This window comes from Tiliqua scincoides, chromosome 4 (assembly GCF_035046505.1).
Source record: "Tiliqua scincoides isolate rTilSci1 chromosome 4, rTilSci1.hap2, whole genome shotgun sequence".
NCBI classification, from domain to species: Eukaryota; Metazoa; Chordata; class Lepidosauria; order Squamata; family Scincidae; genus Tiliqua; species Tiliqua scincoides.
Genome location: NC_089824.1, coordinates 53,154,561 through 53,166,925, shown reverse-complemented (window position 1 = coordinate 53,166,925; position 12,365 = coordinate 53,154,561). Strand labels below are relative to the sequence as shown.

Sequence of the window (12,365 nt, the reverse complement as noted above, 5' to 3'; positions counted from 1 at the left end):
GCCATTATTCAAAATCCCAAGCATTTAACAATGATCCAGATACAGCACTACAACAGAACTGCCATTGTCCAAATTTACACATTTGAAACCACAAATGTACTTAAATCCACCTTTTCAGTGCATGTTAATATCACTGCCATTTCTTCCAGCAGATTTCTCTTAACCATTTTTGGTGGACACCATGTTGAAAAATTTAACACTCCTTTACTTGCGGGGGAGCACCAAGATGGAACTTTTGCCATCAACAGACCGAACAATGAAATTTTTGTCCTACTTCTGTTCCTTGTCATAATCATAAATTCAAGTTGTCCTGCCACACATTCTCTGGGAGATACACAACAAACCACCCGTATTTCATAAAACCCAGAAGAATATCTTTAGCTTTCCATACTCAGATAGTTTTAAGTCTCTGTCTTCAGCTTCTCCCAAACAAAGCCTTACTGAAAGGAACAGAATGTTTGCACTATTGTTTCAATGCGTTGTTTCATAAAGAAGATGAGTGTATATGTCACAGAATGAAATGTATTGCATATAAAAAGTTACTTTGGAAGAAGGATAATGTAGTGGCGAATCTATGTAATCAAACTGCTTCTATGAACAGTTTGGGCTTTCTGTGGTATGTTTATTTTTTAATCACTTGTTGAGATTAGCCAAATCCATGAAAGAGGGTAATTTAGACAAAAGATTGCCAGCAGCCTCTCAGCCACAGTGCTGATAGGGCAAAAAATATTGTTATTAATAAATATTTATATACGGCTTTTCAACAGAGAGTTCACAAAGCAGTTTACATAGCAAAACAAATGGCTCCTTGTTCCCAAAGGGCTCACCATCTAAAAAGAGATGGAGACGATACACCAGCAACAGCCACTGGAAAGGAGGCCATGCTGGGGTGAAGAGAGACAGTTTCTCTCCCCTTCTGAATACAAGAGGACAACACTTTAAAAGATGCCTCTTTGCCGAATTAGCAGGGGTAATACGGGACCTGAATTAGAACCAACTAAAAACACGTGTCATAAAGTAATATTTTATCTTGTAAGTTTCACATAACTCATCAGATTTGATGATTTTTTTTTAAAAAGGGCAGGCTGGGAACTGGAGAAAGAAAGTTACTGTGGTACTGGAAGAAGCTCTGTCTGCAATATGGGGCAGTCTTAAGGTAATGATTTAGGAAGTTCCTTATAGACTAATTAGGTCTGCCTCAGTGCCACAGATCATAGGTTGCACCAGGACACAGAACTAAGGGCAGCCCTCTCTTCCTTATGCCAGCAGTTATTTGAATCTGTCTCTATTACTAATCAAATTCATGGTCTCCTGTAAGGAAGAGCATGGATGTAAAGACAAATGTGGCAATCCTTCTATTAGCAAAACTGTAGATTAATTTCAGATGACTCACTGGGTATAGAATCAACAGAAGCAAAATTGGGTAGCATTACTAAGTGGCTAGAGGGCATGTTTTTCTCCCTTAAGACAATAACTATGGCAAAACTGTGAAGAGTGGAACAACTTATTAGGAAAAAAATGCTTCAGTGTGAGAGTCAAGGGTCAGACTTCATGGGCAGTGATGAGATTATCTAAAGGTGGCACAAGACTCTGTGTTATTTTTGAAATGATTTTAGGCAGTGATGTTAGCATAAGAAGTTATAAGTAGTTGCACAGATCTGTATTTCATAACTTTATTTAAAAAATAAAAATAAAACATTGCCCAGAACTGAAGAGGTCCCACTATCAGAATGGCTGCTTTTCAAACAAGTCAGGAAAATCAGTGATTGATGGAAACAACATAGTACCATAAGATGCATTAGAATTGTTGGCCACTATATGCTAAAGATAAATCACCTTTCCTGAACTCACTTTTTCATACCTTCATATTTTTTGTTTACACGCAGAATTCATCATCACTTACTGTCCACTGAATTTATTAAATGTATAACAGAGCAAGTGAAAAGTTAATGTTAATCTTGATTTTTTTTTTTAAGTTTTACAGTTTTTGGCTAATATTGACTTAAACAGGACATTTTAACAGAACCTTTTGTACTTCATATATTATAAAGTTTGGGGGAAAACATATGAAAGCACTGGACTCAAACCAGAGCAACTTTACCAAGTAGTAATAGATTCTGGCTCCTTTTGAAAAGAACAGGAAAAAAAAACCGTTCACATCTGTCAGGGGGACAGAAGCATATGACACTTCTGTACAAGCTACATTTAGGATCCCTGTCCAAGGCCTTTCTTATGTAATGGGTGGATGCTTTGTGAAGTTGTGCTTGGTCACTTCCAAGACAGAGATCCGCAAACTTGTTTCAAGACCTGCAAACTTGATTTCACGCACTGAAAAACAGATTGCCATTTGGCAATGGAAAATAGAAAGGAGTTTGTGAGCCCCCCCCCCAATGGCAATGGCTTGTTTATTGTTAATCAGGCCTAGCTAAGGCCTAGGACACTTAATGGCCATCACAGCACCAACCTCACCTACCACTTCTCATTTTTTTCCATTTTGCATTTCTTACTTTTCACATATACATATTTTACACCTTGAGGTTATTATTACTATTCCAAATGCTCCCATGTGAATACAGGTATGGTCTCTATATCGATATAAATGTGTCTTTATTCATTTTTCGTTCCAGGGCTCTTTTGCCATCCCAACGGCACATGAAAAGGTCCCCCTTTTTGTTGTTGCATAAGAAAAAAAAGTCCTTAGTCCAGAGGCTCTTGCTTTATTCGAATGACAGAGGATGAACGAGATGTCCTTCTGAGTTCTCGCCTTAGTACATATTCGCTGAATTGCGAAGAGTCCACCCCTCCTCCACATGAGCCAACAATTTCAAATCCCCTTTGTTGCAACCTCTCAAGTACCTGCAAAACAGGACAAGGAAAACACTGTATAAGAACAAAGATGTAAAGGCTAACCTACCAGCCACTTACTTGTCATCATTTCATTTATGTTCACAGGCATATCATGTTAATCTGTAACTGACTACCCAGACAAGAGTCTTGCTAACAAATTCTTTGACTCACTGTGGAAAGCCATTTCTGGTTTGCTCACCAAACTAGAAGTGGCTTTCTGAGGCCTCCTCCCGATGAGGCTTTCGTGGATTTTGTAGACCTGCTAGAGGCCTCAGAAAGCCACTTGTGGTTTGCTCATCAAACCAGGAGTGGAATGGATTTGTGTATTTGCATATCCATGGGGGACCTGAAATGGATAGTGGGGGACCAGTGGATAATGAGGTCACACCTGTAGTTCTACAAGATGTGTAGTTGTATCATTTATTGTTTTTTATACTGTATAATCCAAAGGAAGGGCAAGAAAAACTGAATTCAGTAAATTTTACAACAAAACATTTCCATGCTCAATTATCTACTGAATAGGTGTGATGCATGCTATTAGCTGCATTGTAACTAACAAAGAGATGGAACAGATGCTTCAAAGAAGCATTTGTGTGGTCTCAGTTTTGCTGAAGGAACATCAGGAGAAAAATGAACTAGGTGCTAACCGGGTAATTTCTGAGTCGCTTTTATCTGCTATTGCATCTTTGTGTCTAAAAGTGAAATGGAAGATATTAGCCCTAAAGCTCAATCTAGATTTTGCTGTCATCATGCGATCCCCCATTTTTGCAAGAAAATTGACAGGGAAAAACACCTCAAAGATCATGCACGGGTCAATTTTGAAAATTCTGATCCAGAATATGGTTCAGCAAATTGTCTTTTGGACAATCTGGACAAGGCAACAGATCTACTCTGAACTGAATTTTTACCATTTCAAGAAAACAGAGTATTTCCCCTGTGCCATGGAGCCGCCATTGAGGCAGGATCCTTCAGTGGACATGAAACTTTCAGATGGTTTGGCAATAAGATTTTGATAAGTAACTTTGTGCCCAGGCCTATCGCCCTCTGCAGTGGCGCTCCTCTGGCGCCTCTGACTCCAGCCATCGCAATAGTGCCAGCAGAGATGACGCAGCACTGGTGCTGAGCACCAGTTGGCGCTGGGTCTCAGCATCAAGAAGATTTGACATAGGAGTGGCAAGTGGTAAGTGGAACTGCCAGCTGGCAGTGAGGCTTTTCAGGGTAGGGGAAGTCAGGAAAAGATCAGAACTGAGCAGAGGGAAGGTGGGCTGGAGGAAGGATTGGGCCTGGGAGCGGGGGTAGAGATGGTAGTAGAGTCTGTCACTAAATTCTATGCCCCCTTCCTGGCTGGAAAGCCCAGCATGGGCCTCGTTGGTTCTGTGCCAGGAAAACAGCTGTCACAATTCCAAGGAGACTCACTGGGGCCACAGCACCTTTACCTAGGGTAAAGAATTAACTGTTCCATTACCCTGAGGACACACTGGCGACTGCCTCGACCCCATAGGATGCAGCAGAGGCCATTCGGTGAGGCTGTTCTTCTGGGTACCAGGGCAGCTTAGGAGTTGGCTGTTAACTAGCTTTTCTTAAATAATGATGGTCACGAGTTCTTGTTCTTTGGGCTTTTATGTGATATTTTTAAAGATCGTTGTACTATTTTAGAAAATTTTAATGTATATGTTTTTCAAACGTGTTCTTAGGCCTATAAGCCTCTTTGAGTGCCCTCAGGAAAAATAAAGTGGGGATACAGTAAATAAATAAACTAATTTAATTAATATTTAATTTTTTTTTTTTATAAAACTATGAAAATTTAGAGACTCCCCCCACTCACCAGCCTGAAATAAAATGTTAACATAGCAGCAACCTACCTGAACTGAATTGAGATGACAATATCCATTTAAAGGAAATCTGATGACATGCGTTGAGTCATGATTCCAGCCTGCATTGACAGAATTGCACATCACGTCACCAATTTCTGGGAAAACCTCCTCTATCAAAGACTTGTCACCACTCAAGGTAATCCTCTCGCCAAGATCTGGAGCAACTCTCACAACCAAACACTCGCAGGACTTGGAAAAGCGGCCTGTCTCCCGATCCTGTTTCCACCTCTCCATTTCCCCCAGCATGGGTTGAAGCTGAAAATACTTTGCTTCTTCATATAACAAACTATAATCCTGAAAAACACATAATTTACAATGCAAAACATTTCTCACCACACAGTACATGTACAGTAACTTTTTTCTGTTTAATCAATATTTGTTTCAGAAAAGGGCAGTGACTGTTCACCTTCCCCAAATACTAGATCTACATGTAGAACAAAGAGGAAGTTGCTGCTCCAGTATTGAGTTTTCTATCTCTTCTATGTGTGTTAATGAGGCTGATTTTTTTAAACACGGATATTTTGAATAGATTCATAATATCCAGTACACAAAGATTGTTAAAGTAACAATTGCACTGTTAAAGTAAGGTTAGGGTGGGAATGGGAACAATCACAGAAAGGAAAAACCGTTGGTAAGCAACTGGTTCCATCTGCAACAAAAGCTTGTTTAAGGGACAAAAGTGCTTTATTACAGAATATGTTGTCCACAAAAAATGGCGGAATCTAACTTTTCCCTCCCCTTCCTGGTCTTTTTTAATAAGTTGGTGGCTCTGAGATTTTTTCCCTCCCCTTCCTGGACTTTATTGATGTGTTGGTGGCTCAAGACAACAGCTCCACCAATCACATTAATAGTTCATTGTTCTCATGTGTTTTCTTTTCATGCCTGTATTATAGTTCTCATGTTTATTATTAATAAGCCCAGTAAAAGTCATTCATATAAACCCTGTCTCTAATGTATTCATTTATACAAATTTATGTATATTTATTCAAATTTGAAATGTAAATTAATTCTCTTTTTCCCCTGGCCCCCTAACACAGTGTCAGAGTGATGATGGGGCCCTCCTGCCAAAATATTTGCCCACCCCTGTTCTCAAAATATTTGTCCACCCCGGCGTGTTGAGCCCAGGATTGGGTTCTAAATTGCCTCAAGCTTTGAAGCTATTCAAAAACTAGATAGCTGCTAATAATAATAAACTTTATTTATATCCCGCCCTTCTCCCTAAAGGGACCCAGGGCGGCTAACTGCCCTACAAGGAGCTGGGCTCCTGTAGATTGCAAGCATTTAAAAATACTGTATAGGGAGATAAATACTATAGAGAGTAATCCAAACCTGCGCTGGAGTAGACAAGCCAGGAGGCTTGCGCTGCATCCATGGCAGGTTTGTGGACAGCAGCGGCTCAGCCAGAGGCAAGTGGAAACTCTTCCCCTTACCCCTGGGTGAGGGCTGCTGGCCCCAATGGGTCTCCTCGGAACTGCGCCATCTCTGGAGATAGCGCAAGTCCGAGGAGAGCAGAAGCCGCTCTGTTCTCTGCGGGGAAGGGGGTTGGTATCTGACATAACTGCCGGGTCCCAGCCCTGCCTCCAGCTCCCCGCACACCCGCCCCTGGGGTCACCCATTGCCTGCCCTCCTCCTGCCCAGAAACGCCTCTTTCCTTCTGCCTCCCTGCCCCCCCCCACACCTACCTTTGCTGCTTGTGCACGCCAACACAAACGGATGCAGGGAAGCCACAGCGGAGGCTTATGCCAGCCTCCGCAGGACGACACTTCTTGGAGCGCCGGCCTGGTTTCTCCGCAAGGAGGCGCAAACATGCTTTACAGCACGTTTCTGACCCTCTTATGCCGGTCCAAGGGACTTGGGCCGGCATAAGGCGCACTTTGGATTGTGCCCTCAGGCACTTTTTTCTGGTTATTATTACTTGCAAATACATAAATAAATTTCTAGATCTCCTTTTTATTAAATGGTGGTAAACCTTGGGAGTCCTGATAGAGTGATTTTAAAATGTGGGTCCTGGTGCTAAAACCTGCTAATTAACCCCTGCTAATTGGGTAAGAGACACTTTTTCAAGTGGGTGCTCCTTTTTTTAGCAGGGGGAGAGTAACTGGCCCATCTTACCCCAGCAGTGTCTGTTCTAGTGGCTGTCTGCTGGTATTCTTTTGCATCTTTTTAGATTGTGAGTCCTTTTGGGACAGGAAGCCATTTAGTTATTTGATTTTTTTCTGTAAACTGCTTTGTGAACTTTTAGTTGAAAAGCGGTATATAAATACTGCTATTATTATTAATTATTATTATTAAAATTATTAATTAAATATAATTAATAATAATAATATTGGCAACCTTCAGTCTCGAAAGACTATGGTATCGCGCTCTGAAAGGTGGTTCTGGCACAGCGTCTAGTGTGGCTGAAAAGGCCAATCCGAGGAGGAGGAGGAGGAGGAGGAGGAGGAGAAGAAGAAGAAGAAGAAGAAGAAGAAGAAGAAGTAGTAGTAGTAGTAGTAGTAGTAGTAGTAGTAGTAGTTTGGGAACCACTATTCTAGACTTTTCCAAGAAGACAGTGGATAGGCATGTGTCAAGCAAACCTTCCATTTAAAAACTTGCCCACTGCACCAGACTGGGTTATATTACTTTCAAAGGCTCTTTCAAATGTGATTCAGTTATTATATATGAAAATAAAACTGATAGTCAGACCACCAAAACATTTCTATTTTACCTGCACTGAAAACAAACATGAATTGTGAATAAGATAGGTAACATTTTAACTTTTTTTTTTTTTTTAATAACTGACCTACCTCCAGGAAAGAAAGCCATTAGGGGCAGTGGAGAAACAGATGCCAAGTCTCAAGTGGACGTGTATGTGTATAAGTTATTTTTAGACTTTAAGTGGCATTGTAGAATATTCTGCCCTAAGAATGCTTGTGAAGGGCATGTTGGCACGACAGAGTTTTTGTAAAGAATGTGCTTTAGCTCAGTTACTGGAGCTAGAGTTCATATGATCAGTCAAACACGTTTAGATTTTCCTACTGTGTAGATAAGTAGGGCCAGATGTTTCAAATAACCTGGGGCTGGGTTTCTGAGAGTGCTGGCACAAAGTCTTTTTGGAAATATGGCCCTTAAGAAACAGAGAACAAAAAATTATACAATACCTTGAAATTGCTCACCTCTTTTCCCAGCCCCTCCCTGCATCCCACCTCAATCCAAACAAATCCCACCTGAATGTTAACAAATCCTGTGCTAGGGCAGATGGTTCTAAGGTGTTGGATTAATAGAGAATATGGAAAGAGTAGTTCTGAAGAAGCAATTCAATGTAGGAGAAAGAACAGAAATGGAATAAAAGTCTCAATAAGTGCAGAGGAGCATATAAAAAACACTAATTGTTTAAAAGAGAAACTCCTCTTTCATTTACAGTCTTTAGCAGACATTTTATATGTTTTGTGAGGAAACTGATTTTTTTTCACATGGATATTTTGAACAGATTTATAAAATCCAGGACACAAGGATTGTTAACTGCTGCAATCCTATGGCAACTTTCATGTTAGCAAGTCCCACAGAATTGAGCATTTACAAGCTTTAAAATATCTAAATGCATTTTTGATATGTTTGATAGCATATTTTTGATACTGTAAAAAAGCACTGCAGCCGAGCTTCATGAGTTTCTAGCTCATGGAAGTAAATGGATTACTTCCATGAACAAGAAAATAATAAATAAGGAAAAGTAGCCAAAGTCATGCCTGAAGCACCTGACAATTACAGAGGAAGTTTTAATTGCATTCTTAGGTAGCATATGAATTACACAAGAAGTGTCACGACCACTTTAGTACCATGGTCCATTTAAGACTAACTGACAATGGCTCTCCAAGATTTTAGACTGGAGTGTTCCCCAGAGCTACCTAGAAATGCCAGGGATGGAATCTGGGCCTTTTTCATCCAAAATATGTGCTCCACCACCGAGTCCCTAATCAGGCAAAGGGTCTACCTTGTCATACTCCATTTCCAGATGCAAGGCATGAAACTAATAGCCTTCTCTTACTGTTGCCTCCTAACAGGAATCCAGACTCCTTTCAACCTAGATGTGCCATTTCGCCAATAGCTATCATGGAGGTTCAATTTAGCTGTCATGGCTAATAGCTGTTGATAGACCTATCCTCCATCTGCCTCTGGGGAACACAAAGGGGAAAGAAAAAGAAATCTCTACTCAAATTGTCAGCAGTCTTCATTTTTCCCCTGCTATCAGTTTTTTGGTTAAATGCAAAGTCTCTATTATACAGATAGCAACAATGATTAAAAAGAAGAATATGAGGATCCCCAGAATAATGCCGCTCATATGTTTGCATAACAAACACTCAAAATGGGGCAAAACTCTGTATAAAAAGCAGTGAAACAGATCCACCTTAGTTAGGTCATGCTAATCTGCTAAAGATCCCATGAATTTGCTCCCCCCCCCCCACATTTCTCACAAAATTATCCTACTGAAATTCTGACATCTAGTACTCTTCAGTCATCCTCTTGTTGCTCAAGCATTTGCTGCCTTTGACATTCAATGGTCTTTTAGTATTTTATACCTGACAAATGATACTTGATATGAAAGTTTGATGAAAATTGATATGCAATGGTACTGGCATTTTACATTATTAATATATTATACTGAGTGGTATATTACAGTTTTTACACATTTTCTTCTTTCAGGAAATAGTTGCCACATTGCCCTTATAGAACTTCTGTGCATTGGCCACAGCATTCATATGCATTGCAGAGGGATCTGAGGCATGTTCTAGGTTGGAACACTCAGTTAACATGGGGCATTACTTGGCCTCACCATCACCCAGGGAAAACAAAGAGTGTGCACTAGATCACATCCAACATAGCTGTGAATTGCAGACTAAGATTAGCAATAGTTCCCAAGCTGTCTTTCATCCATTTTTTTTAAATTGAGAAAACCCTCATGTGAATGAAAGAATTCAGTATTCCACAATGTTACTGACGGATCATATTTGAGAATATTTGATGGTTGATATGCATGCCATTTGATAAATCACATACAGCACTTTACAGTATTTGCAAGTTTCCAGTTTGGGAGTTTTTACATGTGAAGATGTCCTACCAAAACCAAAACAAGAGATGCAAAGCTGTCCCTATAATTTTAAAATATTTATTAAACTTCACATTCAAAATATGGATTTTGATTCTGCTTTGAAATTTCCCATTTTAAAATGTTAATGGCGGAACTGGAAATTATGCAAACCACAAATATTCATTTCAGAGACCTAATATTTGCCAATTAAAAAAAAATTCATCAAAGAATGCAGGCCACAAATATTGCTTTCTTTACTTGGCTGTTTAATAAAATTACCTCCCCAGCAAAACATTAGAAATGTTAATAGGATGCATAATAGTTCAACCTTGAAGTCATCCGGTATGAGGAGTTTTGATGTTCGTAGAAAATTCAAGATGTATCTGAACATTTGGCCGTCTCGGTCAATAAAGTAGTGCTGCTTCAAGCTGTCCAAAACAATCGGCTCTGTGCCATCAAAAAGCCTCCCAATTCTGAAAATGAAAGAAAAGTCAACACCAACATCACTTTGCAATCAGCATTGTTAGTCCTTAGGAGAAAAAAGCAGCAGCTACTCCTATGGTCACTCAAATCACTCTGTTCCACAGTTTTATATTTAAACTCCATGTTGATACATTTCAGTGGGGAAAACAATATTACTGCAATGAAGCACAACACAGTAATAGGTTACCAATGTGAATTTGGAGAAGGCCTGGTTTATGTCAGCTAAATATATAATGAAAAGAGAATAATATCGAATTTATATCCATTTCAAAGGTTCCTTAAATCATGCTTTAAATCTATGATTGGTGTAGCACATCCATTAGAAGAATTCCTGCCCATGCACAGAATTTTAATTTGCTTAAAACATCCTGCAACACAAACCTTCAAGGCTGAGATTTTTGTGGTCTTGCCTCTGAACCAATCCAAGCTTAGTACATGAAATCTGGTAATCATTTGTCTTTGATTCTTATTTGTTTTGAATATTTTAAAGTTTTGTTTAGGACACTGTGCTTCTCTTGCCCCTTCCCCAAAAGCTTTCTGAATCTCTGAATCAGAAGAGAACCATACTTTAAGATAATAATGCTCCAATCCAAAAGAAAGCAGTTTAATAACTTATACAACTTTATACTTCAAGGACTCTTATAAACTGATCAAATATTTGAAGAATTGGAATTAGTATACTTAGAGCCCAATCTTATGCAAGTGTACTGAGAAATGCCATTACACTCAATGGGAATTTGTCCCAGTAAGTGCATATACACTTACCTGAGAGTAATTTCCATTAAACTCAATGGGGCTTACTTCAAAGTAGGCACACAGAGTGTAGGAAATAACGTATGATGAAACCTGCTTCAGGGCACAATCCTAACCAGGTCTACTCAGAAGTAAGTCCTACTGTGTTCAGTGGGACTTACTCCCAGGAAAGTGAGGTTAGGATTGCAGCTTCAGTTAGTTAAGCTAGCAGCAATCATAACATTTTAGTCGTGTACATTTTAATGCAGTTAAAACTGCTTAGCCCAATGTATGGAAACAATTTTTCTAATGAGTTTTAAATTTTATTTTATATATCAATAGCAGAGTATGAATCCTAATAGTTTTTCTACTATTAGCAGACAGAAACCAGAAAAGAAACAGAACACAACCCTCTCTCCCAAGTGTTTATTACTCCCTGCTGCGCCTACCTTAGTAAAACTTGCTTTGTTCAGAAGATGAGGACTGACAGACCATGTTCTGACCTTTTGTGCTCATGCATGAAGGACACTCGTGTGAGCAGAAGTAAAAATTTACATTCAAATTACAATAAGGTAGCTCAGTAACAATGGAATTAGCAGTAAACAACTGTCCAAACACCACTGCCTTATTTCATCTTCACCACACAATATTTTTCTGGCCCATTTTCAGAAGGATTCCATAAAATATCTCCAATTTGCATCTCTTTGGTTTCCATTAAGTTGCTGATCTGCCCTCAGTCTGTAGCAACTTAAAAATTTTAGCTAAACAATAAAAAAAAAATAAGGAAAGGCAGCCTAGTAGTAAGTGCAAGTAATGACAATCAATTAAGTAATTTATATTTTAAAAATTGTCTCCATTTTGTGTCATTATTGACTTTCCACTGACTTTCAGTAACATTCTTTTCCACTTACATGCTAGAAAGTGAGTCAACAACACACCTGTCATGACTGTATTCCTCTCTCAGTGTAGAAGCTGAGAGGATCACAGAACCAGACCCCTACATTTTGGATAGCAAAAGTCATTCAACTACATCACAGTATCACATGCATTGCAAGATCATCCATTGGGATAACACCCATTAGCAATTTCCACTACAATGGGTTTATTGCTGTAGTTGCAATAATACAATTTAGAGTAGTTGTAGAGTAATACAATTTAACCCATTTCTGCCCACCCCACTGGGGTACACATTTGATCCCTGTAACACATATGGAACATTCGGCAGAAATGGCTTAATGAATAGATAAAGTAAGAAGATCCAAATGACCCAACCCTGTAAGAATGGCAAAGGAAAGTGGAGGCAAGTTATTTGTATCTAAGCTTCCCATTAGAGTTGTCTTAGTTTTATGCTGGCTTTAGTGACT

General features: G+C 39.3%; 1 protein-coding gene across 3 annotated transcripts in view; it reads right to left on the bottom strand.

Moving 5' to 3' along the window:
- Positions 1–1,659: 1,659 nt before the first annotated feature.
- The window catches only part of KCTD1 (potassium channel tetramerization domain containing 1), a 60,589-nt gene continuing 49,883 nt past the window's right edge, over positions 1,660–12,365 (bottom strand). For all 3 annotated transcript variants that reach the window (XM_066626046.1, XM_066626044.1, XM_066626043.1), the window contains exons 3-5: positions 10,115–10,259; positions 4,710–5,015; positions 1,660–2,856 (exon numbers count right to left, since the gene is read on the bottom strand). In XM_066626046.1, the coding sequence (XP_066482143.1) occupies positions 2,698–2,856; positions 4,710–5,015; positions 10,115–10,259 (610 nt within the window). In that variant the 3' untranslated portion in view covers positions 1,660–2,697. The remainder of the gene's footprint in view (positions 2,857–4,709; positions 5,016–10,114; positions 10,260–12,365) is intronic.